Raw genomic sequence first — 24,896 nt, forward strand, 5'->3', positions numbered from 1 at the left:
TGTGGAAACTCAGTTCATCATACACAATGAGGGCCCCACAAAGCTAAAACACCTCCTAGAGCCACATTACAGATGGCCACCAGCAGAAGGGACAAAAGCCAGGCAGGATCAGGCCGGGCAGAGAAACCAGGCAGACCCACTTTAACTTTCTATTTCAAACTGACTTCACTTTATGAGGTCCAGGCTCTTGTTGAAGGGGATGGCGGCCACCCGGTGTACCAACATCGGAGAGGAAAACCAGAGCCGAGCTCTGTGGGGACTCATTTCCATGTGGTTTCAGTGATAAGTGATCTTTGAACAGCGACACACCAGAGGACAGCCTCCGCAATCACTGTGAACCACAATCAAAACCAGCTCTTGTGTACCTCCCATCTGCCTGAGGACAGGGAGGATTAATTGCTGAACCAGGGATGTCCACAAGTACATGAAGCAGCTCACACCCATCCTCTCACTTCATCTTGGGAGTGCCCAGAAGAAAAGCTTCCAGCTGAGTGATGCCTTACAGAGGCATGGCCAGGGAGCGCCTTGGGCAACAGCATGTCACAGGGCCAAAGCCTCCCTCCCTCCCATGGGTTGGCACACATGTGACACCATCTCACTACTTGAGGCTGACAGTTTTTCTAAGCCCCTGCAGAGGCTCTTTTCAAAACAGATGAGAGCTCCATATTTCCAGCTTTAAAGAAGCCAGATGTAGGGAGATGACCCTCACACCTCCGATAGCACCACCTTAATCCCCACCACCTTTCAGGGAGTGTCCCAGACCACGTTCAGCCATGTGGCTCTCCCAAGAATGTCAGTGACCACTGGCATCTCTCACCTTCTGCTGCAGGGCAGGCGGCTGCGGGGCCAGCACTGGGTCAGTGATGTAGGTCTTCTTCGTGCCTGGCGGCTGGTAGAGCGCAGGAGGAGCCTGGCCCATGGCATTACTCGCAGGATACGCCGGCTCGGCCTTCCAGGAGCTCTGTGGCACGTAGGGCGCCTCGGAGCCGTTCCTGCCGCCGTAGCCCCCGTAGTAAGGCTCCTGGTAGCGGCCCTGTGGGGGCGCGTACCCATAGGCGGGCTCGCTGGGCCGGCCAGGCGGAGGGCCGTAGCCGTAGCCGGGCCCCTGGGGCTGCGGTGCTCCGTACTGAGGGACAGCGGGCTGGCGGGACGTCGCGGTGGCGTAGGCCTGGCCAGGCCCCAGGCTGCCATAGTGGCCAGGCTGTGGGCAGGGTGGCTGGTAGTGCGGGCTGGGCTGCGCCGTCCTCACCTGCACGTTGAAGGCCGGGCGGCTCGGCGTGGAGGCCGTGGTGTAGGAGGCCGGCACCGGCTGTGGCTTCAGGGTGCCAACGGGAGTGACCGGGATGGGCGCTGGCTGCCCCGGGCCCTTGGCAGTGGACTTCTTGGTGGCGGTGAGGGGAGGCTGGTTGGGGATGATCATCCGCTTGTGGCCAGTGACAGGAGTGGACACGGACGGGGTGGTGGCAGCAGAGCTGCTTGAGGTCCCAGAGCCCTGGAGAGCAAGGAGAGAGACACAGGGTCAGTAGGAGGGGCCACTTGAGCACTGGTCCAGCAATGAGGGTGGAAATGGGGGTTTACAGAAACATCTCAACTCAAACTGCTTAGGAAAGCAAGAATAACCTAGGGCCACACGTTTTGGAATGGTTATATCAACCTTCCCCTGCTCTGACAGAACAGGGACGGCACCACAGCAGCAGAGCAGAAGTGCCGTGCATGGCATTTCATCTCTCCTTGGAGGCTTCTCCTCCGCCTCCAAGCAAACAAACAAATTAAAAAATGATACACGCAAAAAAAAGAGAGACTTGCCAGAGGATAATTAGGGAAAACCCCATGCATTCCTGTGAAAATGAGTCTGTTTCAAAAAAGAGAGAAAATGAGATTATACTCTCTATGGAGACATGAAATTCCTTGGGTCCCTAGAGCACTTGTAGGGTTCTGCCCCAATACAGGAGATCCTTGTGCAGGAGGCAGCAGATTGGGATAGCCTGCAAGCAGGTTCCAGGCTGTAAGAATGAACTCCGATCAAAGCAAGTCACTGAGGTGTCCCTACCCTGGCTGTACTGGTTGAACACCTGGAGTAACCCCAGAAAAGTTAAATGCTTCATTAAAGGGCAGAAAGTCGGTCAAGATTTCCAAGAGCTTCAGAAGTCAGCTCCTACCATGGCAGCCATGTATCCCTGCACCAGTGCCCCAGGCACAGCAGTGCTGGGGCAGCCAGGGAAGAGGATTACAGCAAATGCTGCTGCTTCCTGCATTTGGCCACAGAATGAAGCTTTGTTGCAGTGACGCTGTCTAACAGGCATCATACATCCTTCAGTCTAGTGTACTTGTTTGTCTGGCTTACCTCACATTTAAATGTTCAAAAACACCAGTGTGAAAAGGCATCTTTGTTAAAGAGCTAACACTGTGAAAACAACTGAAGAACACTGACCAACACTCTTTATGTCTTTTCACAATATCAGAGAAGAGTAAACTTGAATTTCTAGAGTTTAGGATTAGGTAAAATTTCTTGCTTCTCTATTTTCCTTTATTCTAAAAGAGTACCTGAATTTTACACCTTCTACAGGGAAATGCATTAAAGTGAAGACACGCAGTTTGGCAGCACCTAGTTACATGGGGTTATATCTCATTCAAATTTCCTGTACCAGGCTTGATCTCATCCATGATGTGCTTGATAATCTACAAGTTCACAGCCACCCAAAGGCTGACCAGGTCAGCCTTTACCCATGCTTATGTGCACTCTAAGGCATGTGACACCTTTAAATGACCAACCTTGTATTTGTCCCCAGATGTTCCTGTTTATGCAGGCACCCTGATCTCCACCTACTGCTCCACCACCCTCTTGCTGGGGAGGGCATGGTGAGGATTGCTCAAGGACATGCACAAGCTGCACTGGGGCCAGAGAAATCCTGTGCCTGGTCAGCAGGTGGCGGCAATTAATTGCTGCCAAACCACCTGGGGGAGGGGGGGCTGGGGGAACTTCAGCCACCTTGAGCCTTCAAGGGTTCCAGACTCATCCTCTGTACAGGGTGGCTGTGTCCCCCAACATTTGGTAACCACCTCACACAAAGAAAATAAAAAGATGAATGCAAGCCACTCAGTTTCTAGTGCACAGCCAACAAGCAAGTCTACCCAAGGGATAAGGAAGCTCCACAACCCAACTGGCAGCTCTTCCCTGATGATGTGCAAATACTTTTTTGCTGATGCACTGGTAAAGACCTTACTCCTGCAATCACACCTTCAGGGCAAACCTCCCACAAGGAAACACTATAAATCAGCAAAAAACCCCAGGCAAATAAGAGCATCAGTCTGTTCTGAGAGGTGTGAAAGGTGTGTATTAAGAAGTGAGGAATAATAAGGCAGCAAAACCTCTGCTGGAGGAAAAACACCTCAATGTATTCACACCCTGACCTTGCTAACAGATCCATGACAAGGCAGCACATAGACAGACAGGAGATTTTCAAACTGAGAGCAAGGAAGAGCTGAAGCATGTCTCAGTTGAACTGCAAGGGCAGAGACTGGTTAAGGGTCTGTAGCCCTCCATTAATACTGCCTGATTCTTCTACTTCTGAAACACCTGAAGGGAAGCTGGCACTTGTCCATCCCTGCATCAGAAAACAACTGCACCAGCATTCATTGCTAGCAAGAAAACTTGCTTTCTGTCAGAATTGTTCTCCCATGTCAGGTTGTCATTTATGCCTAGAAGTGCCAGAAACTTTCCCATTTCCTCACCTATTTCATTCTTGTAAATTATAGTAGTTTGTCCACTTACTGTAATGGGATGAAAGGTCCACAATGCAGCACTGTGTAATTACCACCAGAAAAGCATTTTTCTTTTCCATGTGAAGAGGTAGAAAGTAGATAATGTTATAAAAGAAATGGCCTGTCTAGGGGAGGGGAAAAGACCAACCCAAAACAACATAAGTTAGCCCTGTTCATCACATTCTGTATTTCTGAATGCAGACTCTGGAAGCAGGTCATGACAGATGCTACTAAAGCTCTTCTGATCCTATCTCAAGCACTGGGTGACTTCAATCTTACATATAAACATCCACATAACACATGTAAACATCCACATAACACTTCACTGATGCCTGGACTGGAATACACCTTAAGAATGAATGATAAACCCTTCTTCCAAAAAACTCCCAAACCCTCACAATCTGTGGATGGGTACCAAGCATCTCCTGTGTTTGACACTACAAAGAGGATGAGCTGCAAGTATCCCTCCTGCACCAGAATCCAGTGAAGGAAGGTGGCAATTTGGGGGAGCAGAGCCCAAAGCTTGCTATCAAGTCCACAGCAAAAGCCTGAGCTAACAAGTACCGGCTGCATTGTGGCATCAAACCACAGGCTGCCTTGAGGAGGAGGAAGTTTGCATCAGTAGGAGTCCCCAGAGGCGCCCTGCGTGACTCATTCTGAATTCCTCTGAGGGCACTGGGCAAGTGTGTGATGAAAGCTGGGGTTTACGGGGGGAGGTGTAAGCCTAGCTGATGTGGTGTAGTAGAGAAATGGGACAGGCTGCAGGGAATTTAACACTACTGGAGCATTGATGATTTATGAGGACGCAAGTTGGCTGTAGCCCTTGTGCAAGGGCACAGGTGAGGTATCACCATAAATCCTCTGCCCTTTTGCCTGAGAGAGAGAAGGGTGGCCACAGTCCAGCCATGCACTCAGATATCACCCCAGGCTTAAACCCTAAGATTACTAATGGATGAAGAAAAAACTTTATAAATGAACAGGAACTAAGGACAAGATTCCTGCTCTGAGGACAGGAATGTGTGGAAGGATGAGAAAAGGGTACTCAGATACCACTAGAAGAGAGATTTCAACAGCTGTCTGGAAGGCACTAGGAGAATAGGAAGGATGGATGAGGCTGTACAGATGCCAGGTAGACGGAGTATTAAACAGAAGGCTGGAAGAGGCTATCTGTATCACTGGGTACAGCCTAACAAAACAGATGACTGTCACAAATGTTTCACCCAAGTGAATCCATAGAACTTCCACCAACACAACCAGGTAGATTCATTCAAAAGCACATCAAAGTGACTGCTCAAAAACATGAAAACAAGTAGAAACAGGAGAAAAAAAAAAAAAAAGAGAAAGACAAAGAGTGAATTCATAGGAGAACAGGCATCCCTTTCTCCAGCAGCCCCTGGACAGCTCATTTCAAAACCATACTGCATTTGCAAGTGATTATCGCAGCCAAACACACTCTCTGACATCCTCTGAGGGCTGTTTTCAGAGGAAGACAGGCTTTCCTCTGCTCACCATGCCCTGATGAAACTGTCTGACACACTTCGCAAGTGCAAATTAAAACCACGCTACTTACCATCAACCCCTTCTTGCAAATTCATATTTGCAAAGAGAGTAAACTAGAAACCCCAGGTGTTGATAACAGAGCCGTTGAGAGAAACTAGAGTAGGAAGGAGTTAAATTCAGAACCTCATCTACCACAAGCATTATAATACAAAATCTTTTTTTTTTAATGGGAAAGCACAAGAGCCTTGTTTAAACACAGATGGAAGTACCTAAATGCACTGCCTCTTCTACAAATGAATTATCCAGCAGTTCAAGTAAAGGTGAACCAATACTGACAAAATCAAGTAAAACTCAACCAAATGTGGGAGGAAAAAATCCCCAAAACACTTCTAAAAATTTTACCATGTATAACCATGAAGGGAATAGTTTTGCTTGGCAAATCCTGCCTTGTCTTTTTAAATGCAGAGGAGGCTTATAAATGTTTTTAGGAGTTTCTTGTACCAGCCATCATAGGGAAAGTCTATGGCAATGTGATAAAGCCACGCTGTCCAAGGGAACTACCTGTAAGAGCTGGGTGTCTGGAATCAAAGCTACCCTGGTGGGGAAACCCAAAATCCTGAGTAGCTTTGATTCTTTATCCTGTAGAAATTATTGACATAGATCTTAAATTAAATTCAATATACATCTACAACTAAAAAGTCATTGCATAGGTACTAGGGATGAAAACTGTTGCTCTACAGAAATGAACCTACAATTCTTTACCATTTGTCAGGGTTAAATCTTAAAAAGAGTACAGAATAATCACAGTCCACAGCATGAGCATGATTCTCTATGATCAGCTGGAATCCATTTGAAAAGGACTTCATTCTTTTACTTTGCACATTTGTAGAATTATTTTTATAGAACCCCTTCAGTTACTCAAGTTTCAGAGACTGGATCAAAAATGCCAATACAATGTTTATCACATTCTATTCAATTCTCCAGATATTTTTTCATAAAGGTATAGTTGAATAGCTTTAGCCCTTTAGCTGTCAAATTATTACAAAGATACATTACTCCAGCTCAGTGATTTTCAACCTTTATGCTCAGCAGCCCCCAAATGTTTTTCAGAAGAGACAAGCTCCTTTATGGAGAAATTTAATCTATTGACAATAAGCATGGCTTTTTCAGTTACCTTTCATTGAATTCTTCTTAATTACCTTAGGAGTGATCCATGGACCCCCAGGGTTTGCAGAGCAGAGATTCAGAACCATGGTTCTAGCTGGGGCTGCCTTTTTTGGGCATTTCAGACACTAATTACTCCAGGATCGGAATGAAACAACTCTTCTTCCTCGAAAGGCAGAAACCTGGCAGCTACCGGTGGGCTGAACCCAAGATGCAGCGTTCTCAGGGGGCTGCCGGTTCAACGGGCCACTGCAGCATCTCTCCTCCTAAGTCAGCCCCTCTTCCTGCATGGTCCACTGACACAAGCAGGGCTGAAACACAGGGCCAGCTCAGGCCACCTGAAATCCTTTAAGTAGCATTCAGAGGTGATGGAAGTTGGAGGCCTTGGTGGGAAGGGCAGCAAACGGTAAAAAAATCAACTTGGCTTTTCCTATCAGCAATGATGGGCATTCACCTTGGCTAGCTGGAGGTGCTTAAAGCTCTCTCTCTCTGAAATGTACCTCCACAGGGTCATTTATTCCATTCTAATACTGAAGCCTAAAACAGGGGAGATGAATCAGCCACTGGGGGAATCTACTTCTCTCCGCTGACTGTATAAGAAGCGTAAGAACAGGCAAGACAAGTCACTGAATATTTAGACAGCACAAGTTAGTGGAGACAAATTCCACAATAAGCAGGTAATTTTGATGTGACTGTAAGAAGCAGAGATCCCTTTTCCCTGCATTAAGTGCCCTGCCACTCAAGCTCAGCTACAGCAGCACACCAAAGGGATTTCTGAGTGCTAGCAGCTCAGACAATCTGCCAGGATCCTGCTGCACTCTGTAGCCAAGGCATGACCAAGAGATTGTGTTGCAAGTTTATTTCTAGTGTAGGAAGGGGGCTGACATGAATGGGACACCCTTCCCCACCTCCTCTTCCACATCTGGTCTGAACAGTGGCTCCTGCTGGAACTGGAGCTGCTGCTTTTCCAGGAGTAGCATCTGGGTTGAGCCTCCCTTCTGCCTGAGGTAGCAAACCTCAGCTCCCCTTCAGTATGGGAAAGATAACCCCAGAGAAAAATAAAATACTCTGCTTTGAAACCTTGGTCTTTAAGGTACCTGAAAATGTGAATAGGGATTTTAGGGGGTTTCCTGATGTGCAGACACCTCTACCTCCTGCTGACTTCAAATTCTGTATTTGAACAAGCTGCTTAACCAGTGATAATGTATGGCCAAGTTCCCCTGAACCTGTCTGAATCTTTTTCTGTCTGAAATAACATGTGGGTGAAAATGAGAAATCTGGCCTCCCATTTGGGACTTGCAGATGCCTGGAGTCCTGGTAGAGTTCCAGCTGGGCTGCTTCATGTCCGAGATCCTGAGTGGATGGATTGCTCCCACTTAGCATACCTGATGCATTTTCAATATATAGCATTCCCTGGCCTTCTTTATAAGGTCCAGACAGTCCAAGCACACTGAGGACACATCTTTACAACTCTGCACTGCTGCTATGCCATGCACACAGCTCAGTTGCTAGCACAGATTTCTTTTAAGTGTCAAAATGTCCTTAGAACCCAATCCAAAGTTTTGAAGTCTGGTCCAAACCTTAAACCCCTCAGCCAAAATATGCTTATAATCAGATGAAGTTTTTCTTTACACTTTCATCATTCTCTCATTTCTAGTTTACAGCTGACAAGCGAGTGTCACGGATGTATGGACTGTGCATGGATCGGCAGCTACACTCAGACTTTGCAGATGTGAGATTCAATTTGCTGGCTTGATCACCAGAAGCTATCAAGGTATTCAAACAGACTGCTCCCAGGCATTACAGCAAAAGAAGAGGAGAAATCTAATAAAGTGTTCATCTCTGGTTCTCAAATGAAGAGAATACCTTGTGAATGCCATAAATTGTTACAAGAACACAACTGCTGCTGATCTGTTTTTCAGCTGCTACCACAGGTGGAAAAGGAGTCAACATACTTGTTAATGTTTCTGTCCATAACCTCTTTTGTACTCCTTGTGATGGCCCAGCCTGAAACCATGGGAGATGGTGCACAGAAGTAAAGGTGTTAAGAGCTGACCTCCGATATTTTATCATGGAAAACAGCCTTCCTAACTTACACGTGCAGTTACAGACACACACCTTGGTTCAGCTTTCAGTGTGGGTGTCAAGTGTTTTAGGCAATCTGGGTTTCCACTTTGTAACACTCCATTAATTCCAAAGAGCCTGAACACATCTGAAAAATTTGGTCTCCAAAACACAACAGTGTTATGCCAGGGAAGAATTTCCTTCTCAGTTTCATATTTACTTTTTTGTTTACCTAATACTATCGCTATGATGACTACTCTGAGCTTTTTATTTGCTTTTCCTTTTCTGATGACGGATCATCTGGTATTTATGAGAAGGACTCCCTGAGACACTAGTTTTAAAAGATGTGCAAACAATTGACCTAAATACTTTTAATGCTGGTGAACAGTCAAGGTCCATAATTCTAGCTTAATTCATTGAAAAGGTTAGTTATTATTTAAACTCTTCTACTTAAGCAACTCAACTTGACCACTTCAAATGCAGTAGTAACTTTATCTATAAGAGTATCAGATATCATCTATAAGAATATCAGATATCAGCATGAGACATAACTGTCAAAAAGTTACAGAAGATGCCAGTCAAGAGAAGTTAAACATTTTCTGAATTCATCTTGGGGTATTTCTGTAATTTCCCACTCTTATCACTAAAATGACACTGTTTGCACCCATCTGGACCTGAGGACCATGCAATGGCAGCCCCCTGCACAGATTTAATCAGTGGCACATGGACTCAACAGTAAATTATATAAAGAGCTGTAAAAAGGCACCACATCTCTGGTCACACTAAAAGGCAGAACTACTGAGGACAATCCCAGAAACAAAGACCACAAAAAAACCAGCACTGCACCATGTGAAGAAAAGTCACCACATGCATCAAGCTTTGAAACAGCTCCTTGAGGAACACCTCGTCTAAGTCTTAGCAATGCAGGAATGTCCAAAACATTTCCATTCACCAAACTGGGCCCTTCCAATGGGCTGAACAAATTCCCTTGCTTAATTCAGGCAAATATTGCTAAGCCTGACAATGGGGAAGCCCCCACCCCCCTATAAATAAGAACTTTGGGTAAGCAAAGTATTTTTATGACTTTTGCTATTACTAAGCTAGTAAAACTTAAAGTATCATAATTACAGCACCCACAGACTTTTTTTCCTTCCTTTTATAACTTGCTATTCGTAATGGAAAAGAAGTTCCTGTGCATGACAAATATGGCCAGGTTTGAGGGTTATACCACTATCCATGGATGTGCATCATGATTTCAAACAGTGGATTAAGAACGTATAATGGAAGATGCATGAGTAAGAGAAGAGGTGTCCACCTGTGAGTGACAGGACAAAATTCCACATACATGAAGTCTTCTGGAGAAGTCTTCTAAAATTTATATGGAAAAGTTATAATTTTCTATTGTATGTTGAATAACAGACACAAAGAAGAGTGCAAAACCACTATAAAAACTTCTAATTTCCTACTAAATTGCAAAGGAGTTTTAGAGTGTTTATAGAGTGTACAAGCTTTCTTCCTTTATTAATTCTAGAGAACACTAAAAAAGTGTGCATATGCACACGTAAAATAATAGGAAATACATATGCACCCAGACACTACTTGGTTTACTTTGTGTTACTTATTTGTTTACGATTCCATTTATTTGGTGCATTGCATTTATAACTCATTTATATTTTCAAATTCCAAAACTCTATTAAACCAGATTTAAAACATTTTCCTACCAGAGGGCATAAACATTTTCGAATGTTAGTATTGTCTCTATTTCCTGTGAAAACCATGTGTTTTCATTCTTCTTTTCCCCACATTTTAAAGCCTGTGCAAATAGCAGTGCAGAAGAGCAGAAGCATCAGTGAACAATTCTGTGTTCGTACAACATCTGCTTTCTTATGGTTCACTTGAGGTCCAGAACCCACTGTCATCTGCCAGTATTTTTAGTGAGCTACAAAATGGTTCAAGTTAATAAGTTGAGAGGTTATAGCATGAGGAAAAAAACCTGTATAGCCACACCAAAAAAAAAAGTCTAACAAAAAAACAAACCAAAAAAAACCCATAAAAGACAGTCATATGCGACAGAGAGGTTATTTTCCTATTAGATTCAGTGTACACCTTTCCAAAAGGCTGATGAGCTCCAACAACAGGTCAAATTTAACAGTTTTCCCAGATGGCTCCTTCTGGGAAGTGGAGTGGAACATTCCCTCATTTATCCGTCTGCCTGGGTTATCACCACTGCCCGAAATACCTTAATCTTTCCACACTATCACAGACTCCAAGCACGATGTTGAGAAATCTGATTGGAAAGGTTTTCTTCCACCTGCTGTAGCTTTTAAAATTAGTCTCCAGGTATATAAATACATACACCAAGATACACAGAAACCCCCTGCAGCACTTCTAGTCAAAACACCAGGGCAGTACTATAACCAGTCAGAAAGAGTGAAAGAGAGAGCATTAATTTATAGCACAAGCAAAAAAGCCATCTGTACCACAGAAATACTTGGGTGTGAAACAATACAGAAAGTTAAGATTATTTTTAAATTCAAGTGTTAACTCAGAGTAATCACTGTTTCTGCACTATTTTCCTCTTCTCATAGAACATATAATTACATTAAATGTATGGTAAATAAAATGTTTACTCAAATAACACACTGATAAAAATTTAGAATCAGAACAGTTTCACTGTAAAAAGCCTGTGTAAAGGAATGTCAAATCCATTGCCTCACCAGGCTTCATTCTGTTGCAAATGGCATTATAAATTAATCCAGTTTTCCTAAATATGCCTTGAGGAAACAAAACCACAAATAGCCATTGTAAGCTTTAATATAAAAAACCCACAAAAAATATGAAAGAACAAACAAAACTCTTCATTCTTAACCAGAATGCAAGAGCTGTGTTTTAATGACTGATACTGCTGACTAGGTTATATAGAGCTGAGTACTATATTCTAGTTTAATACCAGGTTTTCTCCTTTGCCATGCTCCATTATGCTCAGTGAGTTTTAGGAAGGAACAAAAAGTTCCTAAACTTCATCACTAATGACCTAATGAGCCCAATTAAGTTATGATTTGTAATTTTTCCCACTTACATTGCTCTTGGACCCAAATAGCATCCCAAAACATTTGCTCCATGGCTTGCTGACTAGGTTATCACAGTCACAGCTTACAAGTAAAATACTCTTCCATACCCGTGGGTGCCTGAATTACATTTTTTAAAAGTGCTTTATATCAAGCCAGATTCTGATCTTGGGGACAGTGGTGCCAGCTCAAGGGTGTCTATTGATTCCACCAGATTTACTCCAAACATGCTGGCTGCTGCAGATCTGAATTTGGCCTTCTACTGCCTCTGCATGCACCATACTTGCCTCCCCACGGGTAACACAGTGGAGGTTTCTATGCAAACAGTAATGAATCCTACCAATCTCACCTTCTCCAGGTACTAATGGTCCAGCTTTGCCAAAACTCAACACGCTGGAGATCTTAGCAATTCATCCTTCTGCAGCCTGAATGAAAGCAAATGAAACTGCTAACCAAGATTAAATACAACCTGCACTGACTAAGCCTCAGCACCTCCAAGGACTCAGCTCAGCCTGTCCCAGCAGCAGCAGCACTTCCAGCTGCGCACCCTGACCTGTGCACCCAGCCATGAACCCTTCTGCATGAGGAACTGAACCCAAGCGTGCTAATTCCAAACAAACAGACGTATCCTTCCTCTCTCCTCACTTCTTTCCTTGTGGTGGATGTATAAATGCATGCTGATGGCTACTGTGACTTGCAGTCTAACTGATTTTGACATTTTTAACTCCAGAATTTGAAACAGTGACTTTCTAGCTCTGGGACGGGAGTACTAAATGCTAAAAACCTTTGGGACTGGGACGTATCAGTTTTAAATCTGAGATCTTGGCTTCAACAATGTTTTTAACAAGGGCTCAAAGCTCTCCAAAAGTCAGCAGTGGATGCCCAAAAATTGCAACAAATTTTGGATCCAAAATGGAGTTTTGTGGCTTTAATTCTCTTTTGTCATAGGTCAAATTAGGTTTCAGACTTGAACTTGAGGGGAGTGAGGAGAATTCAGGTCTAGATCTAAATTTACCATGGGATTAAATCATATTTAATTTCTAGTTTGTAATGAAACCCTTTTCTCTTTTTTTCTCTCTTTTGCGGTTTATGATGTATTTGTATTTTAAGAAAAAAATTATGCACAGAAAAACATCCTGGCATCACAAGTCATCAATAAATCTTTTTTCCATAACAACCCACAAAAATTCACTGCAGGACCCAATTGTTGAAACACAAAGCAGTGACATTCTATAAGCTTTCAGAAGTATCATTCTAACCCTTGTGGACTCGATGAATTCTCTAAATGAGTCACTGGCCTCTCAATGGAATTGTCAAAACTTAGGTTAAGCCAGGTTAATTCCCTTCCCCCTTTAATTTAGAAGTCCAGCTGCAGCGCGTGGCTTTCCAGTGAAAAGGTCTAAATGCAGAACCCATTCACCCTGAACAGGAAATCTCACAGGGCCCAAAGCTAATTTTTTTCCTAAAAGCTAGAGATAAACCACACTTACGGGAAAAAATGTAATTTCTGATGCCTCATGGGCCACGTGATGTAAAAATCAATATTCCTCTTACATGGCACAAATAATTTTCTGCTGAAGGTTAAAGGATCATGGTTGAATCTACTATGGTTGGGGAGGGAGGAAGGGCAGCTGTGAGGAATGGGGGATGAGGAGAGCAGGGACTTTAACTGGAGCAGGGATAAGGGAGATGCTGAAAACAACACTTCTAACCAAGGCAAGTGAGCAGATGTGGCATTGATCATAAGGTCATAAAAGTGTTTGGTCTGGACAGGACCTGAGCATCCATCCAGTTCTAAACCACTGCCATGGGCAGGGCTATCTTCCACTACACCAGGTTGCTCAAACCCCATTCAGCCTGGGCTTGTACATTTGAGGAATGAGGCAGCCACAGCTTCTCTGGGCAACCTGTGCCAGAGCCTCACCACACATGGGAAAGAATTTCTTCCTTATATTTCATCTAAACCGGCTCTCTTTTGGTTTAAAGCCATTTCCTCTTGTCCTATCCCTACATGCCCTTGTGAAAAGTCCATTTGGGGTTGGGCTGAGGGTTCCAGCTAGGTGGGACAAGGAGGGACATCCTTCTGCCCCACAGGCTGTCCTTGGGCACGATGATGAGCACTCCTTCTCTCTGCCCAAGGCCACCTGAGACAGTTCCAGCTTCCAGCATGGCACCCTGCTTTACTGCCTTGTTTCCATCACAGTGTCAGCTCCTCTGGAACCCCCAAAAGAGAGACCTTGCTGGGCATATCATACTCTTCATCATGGGATAAACTGTGCTGAAAGTAGAGCAAGTTTTTATACTCCCTCCCCTACTGTGCCAGAAGATCACTGGAAAACATCACTGCCTACTTTGTTAGGGACAAAACCACTCAACTTCCAGACTGAAATACTTCATGTCCAGTTTGTCCTCAGGAATGGGTACAACAAACAGGAATCACACCTACTCATGCCATCATGATGTTGACGGTCTACACAAATTTGGTTGCAACCGGTGAACTCTCTTTAGTCTTCCAATAGCCCTACAGATCTCATCACTGAGAACATGTCCTAAGGAGGAAAGGATTTGTCTCAGCAGCAATAAATTCATTTTTTACATAATAATAGAAAAACCAAATAGCAATTAGGAAAAAAAATATGGCAAAAGAAAATCTAAAAAAAAGGATAGGGGAAAAGAAAATAGTTTATCCTACTACTACTACTGTAGAGAAATATTTAACTGAGGGTTCTGGACTTCATTTTAAAAAAATGCAGTTTTCAAGAGTGCAGAAAAAGCTTAAAATATAAAAACTAAAGAGCCTGATGGAAAACTAAAAAGAAACTGAAATAGGTTTCCTTTAAAGAGAAAACAAAAATTATTTTAGACTGATCCTATGATATTTTTAACAGCTGGAATTGATAATAACTGAACTTGGCCATAATTCTACTATATTTAGCTTTGTATCAAAGTCCACATGACTTTTCCATGAAACAGAAGAATAGATATATAGGCTGATAGACAGATGGAGAGATACATAAAAAGAAAAGGGAAAAATGTAATTAGGAAAGGGAACATTTTCTTGTCTGTTCTTTCTGTATGATTTTTTTTTATTTCAATTTCTACCTTATTATTTCCTATAAGTAGAAACAGATTTTTCTCTCTTTCAAAAAATTCTTAAACAGAAAACCTCCTTTGACAGCTTCAACAGCAGATTAATCACTTTTGTAACCCACAAAAAAAAAGTTTTCTGGAAAGCATAACTGTCTGTAAATGTAAATGACAGTATTACTCTCTCTTATGCTAAGACGCCTACACGTTCTCTCACTTCCATGACTCAGCACCAGATAAAAGCTTGTAAGATAATAAGCAGCAAACCTTCTTTTGGAAAAATAAAAATAGTTAAAAAACCTCAAATTCTTGCTACCTCCCTTAAAAAAATAAATCCTTATGGTGTTAAAGCAAATTCTGCCAACAGATTGCTCTCCCACTGGAATAAGATACAAATATCCCAAGGACTTCAGAAAATAGAGGGACCAGGCTCAAGCTACATCAAAATCCAAACACATGCAAACACAAGAGGCTTTTCTTTTTCTCCAAATGAGCAAGAATGGGTTTGTTTCAACAAACAGGAATTTTATTACTGTTCATCTCCTGCTTTGCTCTAATTTGGTAGACAAATGAGTTGAAATTTTGCTCACCTTTAATGAAAATTTCCAGGCACTCTTAAGGCAATGCACTCATGCCAAAAATCACAGAAACCCGTGGGGAAGGGAGGGGAATTTCAGTGGGACTTCCCCTCCTGCCCTGCGGTCCTTGTCTGACTTGACCTTGTTAGAGCCCAAGTAACTTCTCCTTCAGCCAACCAAATCAGGGGCAGACCCTTCAGCCCAAAATATTCTTATTTTGGATAAATCTTTGGGAAAAGAAAAAGCTGAAAAAGAGGGGCTCAGACCTCTGGAACTAGGCTCTTATGATGTCCCTGAAATGAACAAGAATGGTTTTGATCCCAAAATATTGCCAGTGAGCTTGTGAATGCTGCTGGAACAGAGACAGCCATCTCCTCTCCATGCACTCTTGTCAGCCCCAGCACACAGGTTAATTAACCAAAGGGTGGCAATCAAAAGAGGCCTCATTATTTACTTGTTGAGCACAGATGCTGCTTGGGTGACTTCCCAAGCCTCAGTACAGTCTGGAGTTCCTCTTACTGAGGGCTGGACATTTCCTCTGAGAGCTTCCACCACCTCATGTGCTGGGTGAGTGCCCATGAGTCTGCACCCCTCAGAGCAGCTCATTCTACCAGGGGTGGAGGTTATCCAGGAAATAAATCAGGAAAATGCTGTCCATGCCTATAACTTCTGGAGGAAGCAGTGTCCAGCTAAGGAGCATCCACAGCCCCTCCTGAACGTGCTGCTACTGCTGACTTTCACATTTTTTACACTGAAAATAGTAAGCTAATGGAATTAACCACAGAAGTTTAAATGTAAAGGGAAGCCCCAGGGTAAGGCATCCCAGGTGATGGGTGCAGAACTTTTTGACAGCAGGATGCTTTGAACTGAGCCAGAGGTAGAATCAAACTCTTTGAAATACCTTCATTAATAGAGTGCACCTGCTCTGGCAGGAGGCTGGGGAGCAGAGCCGAGCTCTCGGCATGGTGCTGGCAGAGCACACGTCCCACACAGTCCAAGGAATGAGCAGGAACATCCCCAGCTCAGCTGCTCCCTATCACTGCATGGCAGCATGGAGCAAATGCAGCAGTGTCAGGATGCTCCAGCTCAGCTGGCTGCCAGGAGGGTGAAGCAGTGCCACTGACAAATTCAGTGCCCCTCATCTTTGTAAAGCTTCAGATTCTGGGCAAGGTCCTTCAAGCACCAAATACTTCTCAAAGGGAGCAAGCACGGCTGGGAAAGGCATGGCAGAGGGCTCCCATGTACCCAACCACCTTTATCCCAGTGTTACCAAGGAAAAGCCCTGTGAGTGCTAGGTAGGAATTTGGAGGCCCAGAAAATGACAGCATGGGCACATTGACATTTGTGTCTCAAAACCATGGTTGTTATTTCACCAATAACAGATTTCCATGTCCAAATCCCACTGAATGCAGGTGTAGTACAGTGGTTTCTGTGCAACCACATCTGCTCATACTCCAGGGCAAATGCCAAACTATTTATTGCTACTTAAAATTTATTGCATTTTTAGTCCTCCATCCCAAAACTGCTTTTGTTCAAAAAATTCCTTTTAAATCCTTCTATGCCAACTGGATAAATCAAATCTGACAATTAAAATGGCAAATTGTTCAGAACCTCAGAGTTTCCACCTGAGGATCTCCAAGTACTTTCAGAACTTAAACACATTTAATCATTCCCATGCTTCTTGCAGAAAAGAAAAAAAGAAAAAGCATCCTTTTAAATTCTCTTTTTACAGATGAAAAACTCAAGTCCTGGGAGCCCCAAACAGCCTGCTAGGAAGCTGCTTGTCCAAAGACTCCTTATCCACTGAATCAGAGGCAGGGCTGGGAAGGGAAACCAGGAGTTTCAGCAACTCTCAGTCCTCTTGTTTTCGCCACTTCATCAAACAACAGGGACAGCGATGTGATCATGCAGTTGTCAGTGTTTTCCCTCAAGGGGCTGGGCAGAAGATGCTGAAAGCATTTGATCCACATGTGAGCACTGAACGGTATTGTTCGACACTGAGAATTCAGACATAAATAACTGGCTTGTTTGGAGTGAGTAAAAGGATGCCTGCGCTTGCAGGAATCTCACAAGAGGGAGTAAAGAACCAGAGTGTTGCTTTTCCTTTATTATTACCTTTTTTATTTGTTTTGTAGCAGTGTCTGGAAATAACCCATGAGCCAGAGGAGCTGCTCCCGCTGCTGCTGTGGCAGATTGCAAGCAGGGCTGGAGAGCAGGGCTCTGCCTCGGCAGGGCTGTGTGGGGAATTCTGCAGCGGGAAGAAACAAGGCGAAATGTGCAGGCTGCCGTCTGCATTCAGATCAAGTGCTGTCTGTTGCTAGCAGCACAAGTTGTTCTGAAAACAAGAGTCAATCATCTGTAGCCTTATTTCTGTACATTTCCTGCAGGGGTCTCATGAAATAAATGAGAATAAATGTAAGGGCGAGAGTTCCTATTAGGAGCAGCCTCATCAGCATCACCCAGCCAAGCATTTACGTCATCAGCATGCTAATTTAATCAGACCTGAGCAGTGATGCTATAAATGGATTACCATCCCAGCTAGTGTGGTTACCGAGGTAACTCAGCCCTTTGTGCCACAGATACAATCGGCTTAATGATAATAAAAACCTCAGCACAAATGAAACAGAAGGAAAAGCCTGACAGGGCTGACGCATACACGACCCCTTCTCTCCTCTCACCCCTCCCCTTCCCCAGCCTCAGCCGCTCACTGCAATAAAATTAAGTGCTGCTGTGATCTGTATGCACAACATTCCCATAGGGAACACGCAAGTAAATAGAACCCGCGGAAATAATTAATACAGGCCAACAACTGATGTCGTCAGCACTACTTAGTCATTCCTCCAACCCTGAATGGCAGAGGGACACACAGACAGAAACAGAGCACGGGCAGATTCCAAAGCTCCTGCAGAGGGCTTCAGAGAAGTGGCTGCTCCCCCCTATGCAGCATTAATTATATCAATGGAGTGCTTGGACCAAGAGCTGACTGCAATGGTGAATCCAGTCACTGCCTGTCCCTGCCAGGGGGGAGCATTTCCACACCATCTCCTGCTCTGCCAAAACTGGAGGTGACCTGAGACTGGGCATTCCAAAGGCTAGGGAGAAATTCAACTGCAATGCTGTCAGTCCAGAAGCAGAAGTGACGTGGTCCTTTGCAGGACGGTTAAAATGGGGCTCTGGGGCTTCCTGCATTCACCCAGCTCTGCAAAACCAGCAGCCTACTCACCTCCCAGCTTAGCCTGGGAAAGAACATTCCTTGGAAAATGCTAGCCTCAGTGGGCTAAAAGGCAGTGACCATGCCTTAAAATGGACAGAAGGTCGTACTCTTTAGCTCCTCTAGCTCTTTGCCTGATTGAGCACCAAGTTCCCTGTGGATGCTGAATGCCAAATATTTTCCTACTCAGATGCCAAAGACCAAATTTCTCATAGCATTCAAGATATGATTTTCTTTTCCTCCTACCCAAAATCTCAGCAACTGTGAGCAAAACCACCAGTATCTAACTGCCCAGCATCTACAGCAGCTCAGTATTCCACCTGCCCTTACTGCAAGTCATCACATTCTCAGCTAAAATGCTTCACCTGAAAGCACCAATTGCTCCAACTGGATCAGGAGTGCACACCATAACCTCAGGTCCATCAGGCTCCTGCTGATGTACTGCTTCAGTCAAGGCAGCATCTTAAGGGATTAGCATGAAACCAACAACTTTTGTTGGATTTATCAGAAGTGCGATGTATTCCCATTGCCTATCACACGAACACATGCATCAGACTTGCTGTTTTGGAAATGCCAAAATGCAGTTGACACAGTCTTTGGAAAAAATCCAGAGAGACTTCCCAACATATACTACTGGACATGTACAGAAAGAGCTATGCCCTTGCCTTCATTTCACAGATTAAAAGCATTCTGTGTGTGCTCATTCCTGAGGGCAGCTCTTTCCACCTATATGAGACCAGCTCAGCAGCCCAACCACACACTTCTTCACTGAGTGGAGCTACCCAAGTGTTTGGACTCAAGCATAAGTGAGATCAGCTTTTCAGAAGAGAAAGCCCTTTCTGAATTGGCAGAACACCAGCAAAGTCAAAGCTGCTTCTGTAAACTGCAGCATGTCCTTTCAATGAGCAATAACAGCAGATATGTCTACAGAAAAGACACATTCAGGCTCATCTCTTGGGAAATCTCACTAAATACTTTCTCACTCCTCCACTATGCAGAAGAACACCAGTCCTCCAGGGAAATTTATTACATACTTCCAGAGAAATAGCTAAATAATTCCTTTAGGAGTCCTTTTAGATCAGATTACAGGAGTACACTCTTCCCTAGAAGAGAGAGAGAATCCTATGCAAATAGCACCAAATTAGTATGGAAAGTTACGTTCTTGGCTGGAAACACCCAGCTTACTGAAAGCATGGAGCTGGGTGTCCTGATCTAACTGTGCCCCTACTCACCAGGCAGGCAGGTGAGACACAAACAACCCCAGGAAAGAGGCTGGGGGGATAAAAATCCTCCAAGCAGAAGGCAGGCGGTGGAACGCCAGAACGCACAGCTCTGGAAATGGCGCGGCTGTTGATGTGAGAAGGAAGCCATCACCTTTGCTTCGATTTAAAAGTCATCATGACAGCTTGAGAGATTGTAACATTTAAGTGACACAGTGACAGCTTGATCCAGTCAACAACGGCAATTCACAGACGTGCTCTAAACACAAACCCCGCTTCCCGGGGCGCAGAGCAGCCGCTCGCTTGGGAAAGGCGTGTATCCAAAAGGAGAGGTAGCATTAAAATGTTCCTCCAGGATCCTCACTTGGCCAGTTTTTCTGCATACACTGTGCTGGTGAGACTTAGACTACGGCTCTCTCCACCCCTGTGGCACAGAAGGGATATGAGCAGGCTGGTCGATGGAAAGAAAAGGAGAAGAATTAGCACCAACATCAAATGTTACATTAATTTCAATGGCAGCTGCAGGTGTGCAGAACTTCAGAGAAAGCTCTTCTACCACAATCAAGTGAAAATTCAGCCATGCAATTTCCCTTTACCTATGATTCTCCTGTCAGTCAGGTGGGCACTGAGGTGGTTGCAGTGATGCAGGGCAATGCAGAACAGACCCAGCTCACTGCAGGTGTCCCAGCCAGATTAAAAGAAAATCAGGCATTTGCTAAAATTTACAGTACACTTCTAACCTCTTTATAGTTAGATGCTTGTTCTTTTGGCCAGTAAGTTCCAGCTAATGGTATTTTGGGCCTAATAATGGTGGCTTTTTTTTTTTTTTTGGCCTGCTCAATGTCCTGCTTATACAATTTAGTGCTGTGGAGCAACGCCAGAGTAACTCTCTTGGCACATGCAGAACAGCCACTGCTGGCATTTCTTTCCCCTGAGGTGTGGTCTTTTACGTGCCTACAGCACACCTGGGCTCCGAGCCACTCTGGACATGATTTCTCAACACAGTAAGATTTCTGGGCATCTGCAAGTGGGTTCGAACCCATGGACTATTAATTTAAATAAATTACACAAAAGGAAATGCTGGAGAATATGTCTACAAAAAATTAGTCACTAGGCCAAGTACTTATTTCATCCCTTAAAATTGTAATAGTAATGCTCTACTGTACCCCTTCCTGCTGCCTAAAGATCTTGTCACCCACAGGCAACATCAAAAGAATGATTTTGTTATTGTCATTAAGAACATGACTTTTCAGCGACCCACAGAACTACAGCACCATAACACATGCTTACCAGTGGTCAGCTCTCCACATAGTCCAATGCATTTCAAAAACAAGTCTGCTCTCTGTAACCAAGCTTTGGTTATCTTAAAACCAAATTAAATAAATTTTAAAAAGCTGAAATACTTCCATAGCTCAAAAATACCCTACAATTATATTTGATACTTCAGAAATATTAAGCCAGTGACCATCCTGAACAGAGAAACCAGTGGTTACAGAGATCACTGCCTTTGGAACATTTTCTCTGATTTGCAAGTTCCTCAGATAGCAAAGGGAGCCAGAAAATGAAACCTTCAGTAATGGCTCCTTGCCAAGCCTTTATGGCCATGGCTGGGCACTGAATTTTCTTAGAGAGACAGCAGGGCATCCCTGGCTGTGGCTGTGCACAAAGGCAGGCAGTGCCTGCGAGGCTGCTCAGACCGGCTGGCTCACATGTCTGGGGGGGCTCTGCTCTGCCCCTGCCTGAGCCCCCCAGCTTCCCTGGGAATGGGACCCACTCAAGGCAACCCCTGATGATCCAGAATGACCTCTCTTAAATAAATCTTACAGCTTGAATGGGATCTCAGAAGTCGGTTCAGTCCAGTCCTCTCCCTTACAGCAGGACTGACTCTACCTAAACTGCTCCAGACAGACTTCAGCACAACCTGACCTAGAATCCCTTCACTAATCAATGACCTTCTGCTTTTCCATGCCACCTTCTTCTGGGGTTACCTATGCCTCCTATACCAGTTTAACCCTAATGGGTAATCTAAATCTCTAGCTGGGTTTTAAGTCCCAGATATTGTGCTTTCTGGTGTAGATGTGTAATTCCCTTTTTCTTTGCAGCTGGAAGCAGACAGACCCTGAACAATTAGGAGGCAAGAACACCCACAGGGAAGAGGTTATTTACATAAACAGGATCACAATGTGTGTGTTTATATATTTATTACTTATTAAAAAAATACTGCAATCTCTTTTCTTTTCTAATTAAAAGACCCAGTTTGCCCTGCTGCACAATTGCTAAGCAGATTTAAAATGGGGACTTCAGTAGCTATTTTATGGCTAATCAAATGAGTAAATATAATGATCTGCTCCAATTCCCATTCTGATTACACAGTGTAGCTATTTCATTCCCTCAATAAGCTCCTTGCACCCAAAAAGAATAGTTTAACAAGCTTCGGAGCAGAATGTTAGGCTCAATTTCTCTAAAGGGTAATAGAGTGGGAGTGTCTGTATAATTAGCTTTGTTGGGCTCCCTCCCTCACTGTACAATACACTCTATACAGAGCTTTCACTGTCTCTCCAGGTCTTCATGTGAAAGCACAAAAATAATGCAGAGCACATTAGAATCATACTGGTTGCACAGAAGAGTTTTGAAAGACAGAAAAAGAGCTGGAGAAGTGCTGGCTAATTCAACCCAAAAGGGCTTAAGCTTTAATTTAGCTTTAGCAATAAAAGCACACATGTTCATGTACATAGCTTATTCATCTCTAATGTATTGAACTCTTAGATGTTTCTGGAAGTCAAGATCTGCCAGACTACTAACACACTGATCAAATCATAGTATAAATCACTAAAGTACACTCAACAATTTCTTCTCTGTATAGAAACTGAAATTAAATTAACAGCATATAATCTATAATGCAAAACATTACCTAACACATTTGGAAGAGTTTGATGCTGAATTCCCTTACAGAAAATAAAAGTGTTTGACATACTGATTTTTCACAGCAAGAAACAATTTTTTACACCAACTGGCAAAACTGTAATATTTTTGTGCTTGCAGAAGAATTTTCAGCTGGAGATTAGAAAATCCTTTCTGAAGTCAGACAGCCAGGTGGGATATGTTATTATTACCACCTCTGTTTTACAGATGGAAAACTTAATGCTAGAAAAATTAAAAATCTTACTGAAAATAAAGGGATGTGTCAGAGATCTGTGAGGAAAGGGAGAACAACAGACCCCATCTTGTTCCAAAGTACTATAGTTGCATCAGACCTCTCCCAGATCAGTCATCCTGTATCTCTCCTCTCACTTTGTATTTGCAAGCAAAGTGCCTATGGATACTGTCTTTGGAAACTATCACGCAAAAAGTTTGGCAAAGAGGTCAAAATCCAGTCAAATTGTTTTATCCTGCAATGACTGGGAGAAAAAAAACAAAACAAAACAAAACAAAAATAAAACCACCAAAACAAACCAGAAAAAAGCAGGGCACTATGGAAGTTATTTTGAAAGCCCCACAGCCAAATCACAGACTTTACCTCTAATAAGTAAAAATAACATAACACAGGTCCAATAGCCACTTCCACTTTTTCTTTTTTTTTTTTTTTTTTTTTTGCATATAAGCTTACAGTTTGCGGTTAGATAGCAATACCTGATCAGAAACAAATGAACACTGCACCTACATTTTTCACATTCCTCTGAAATAACAAAGTATCTCTTGAGCCTTGAAAAGAGAGAACTAAGACTCAGACTGGTACAAACAGGAGGAATGATTGTTCTGTCACTTCCAGCGCTAGAAAGAAGCAACAGGAAACCACCCTTGTAGGAGGCAAAGCAAAAATATCAAGAATAAGGTGGGTCTGCCCCACCTCCACTGAACTTCTTTGCTATGGGATGTTTTAAATTCCAGAGATTTACATGAGCTCATAAAGCAATTGGATGAGCTGATGGAAGAAAAATCCCTGACTGAATACTAAGGAAGACATAATTTAAATCAAGCCAGTTCTCTGTGAACAGCAAATTCTTAGATAAATGGAAATATTCTGGGGCAGTGTAGATATGAATTTGCACCACTTTCTCTGGTGTTTATGGGGAAGAACACTGAGCTGGAGTGACCACTCATCTGACACAGGGTGGGCAAGGTCAGGTTCTTAATTTCAGCCCTATATACCTTGACATATGAGAAAAAGATAAGCAAAGGTTTAAATTCCAGTTTCTCATGCAGATAGGTTATTTTTCTACACACCAGACTTTTAAGAAAACACCAGCAGCTAACCAACACTATAATGACATTAGTCAGGACCAAATATATTTGAGTGAATACACTCCAGAGTCAACTTCCCTCCAAGCTCAGACAACAAATCCTACAAAAAGAGCATTTATCTGAGTCCAGGACACCAAAATGCTTTCATCAAATGAGCCAAGCCAGAGACGAAGTTGAGTCTTCACAACAGACAGCATTTGAGACCCTCAAGAAAACTCAACAGGTAAATAAGATACTAAAAATTCCCTGGAGGACAGGCTTCCAACAGTGAAATTGCAGTGTCTTCTGCATACAAGCGCAATTAATGGAGTCAAAAGCATGATGCAACCAGTGCTGGATGCACTGCTACATCCCCACACAATGCATCTCCAAAGGAGGTGACAGCTCTGAGCACTAATGTCTACTATCTCCCTTCTACTATTCTGCATTTGTGTGCAGGAAAAGTTCCCAGCTGTTGGGCACAACATTCCACTTGCAAAGCCAGTTCAAGTATCTTTGCAGACCAAGAGGATGACCCTCATGTTTCATTGAGTCGTTGGCTTGCAGCTCCTCAGAGGTGTACGAGCCAAATGCGGGACCTGGTTTGGATGGATAGGGAGTTCTTAAGCTGTTCAAGCAGAGAACAGCTTAAAAATGGAGAACAGCTCCTTGGTGTTGTTGACTCTGCCAACTCAGCCACACAGAAAGGTGAAACAGCTGCAAAGGTGCAAGGCTGTGCTCCACCTAAGACTCAGAAAAGGACACTTGATCCCAATTCACCCATGCTGCTGTGACAGGAGAGTGGAGAGAATAAAACCCCAGTGGTTCAGATACAAATACTAAAGGTCACAAAGAGAACATCACTTACACATCCTCACTGCACCCAAACACTGCACACTGAGCAGGTGGGCAGAGAAATGGGGGTTTTCCCTATTTAACAGAAGAGCAGGTCAGAGGCAGAAGATGGCTCAGCCAAGGTTACACAACAGCAGGCTGAGGTCTGGCAGTCTCAGGGACACAA

At 43.6% G+C, this 24,896-nt stretch overlaps 1 protein-coding gene across 11 annotated transcripts in view; it reads right to left on the minus strand.

Moving 5' to 3' along the window:
• Positions 1 to 24,896, minus strand: part of LPP (LIM domain containing preferred translocation partner in lipoma) — a 318,754-nt gene that overhangs the window by 114,033 nt on the left and 179,825 nt on the right. For all 11 annotated transcript variants that reach the window (XM_064721315.1, XM_064721322.1, XM_064721313.1 and 8 more), the window contains one exon: positions 818 to 1,492. In XM_064721315.1, coding sequence (XP_064577385.1) covers positions 818 to 1,492 — 675 coding nt within the window. The remainder of the gene's footprint in view (positions 1 to 817; positions 1,493 to 24,896) is intronic.

This window comes from Zonotrichia leucophrys, chromosome 9, assembly GCF_028769735.1.
Source record: "Zonotrichia leucophrys gambelii isolate GWCS_2022_RI chromosome 9, RI_Zleu_2.0, whole genome shotgun sequence".
Taxonomy (NCBI): domain Eukaryota; kingdom Metazoa; phylum Chordata; class Aves; order Passeriformes; family Passerellidae; genus Zonotrichia; species Zonotrichia leucophrys.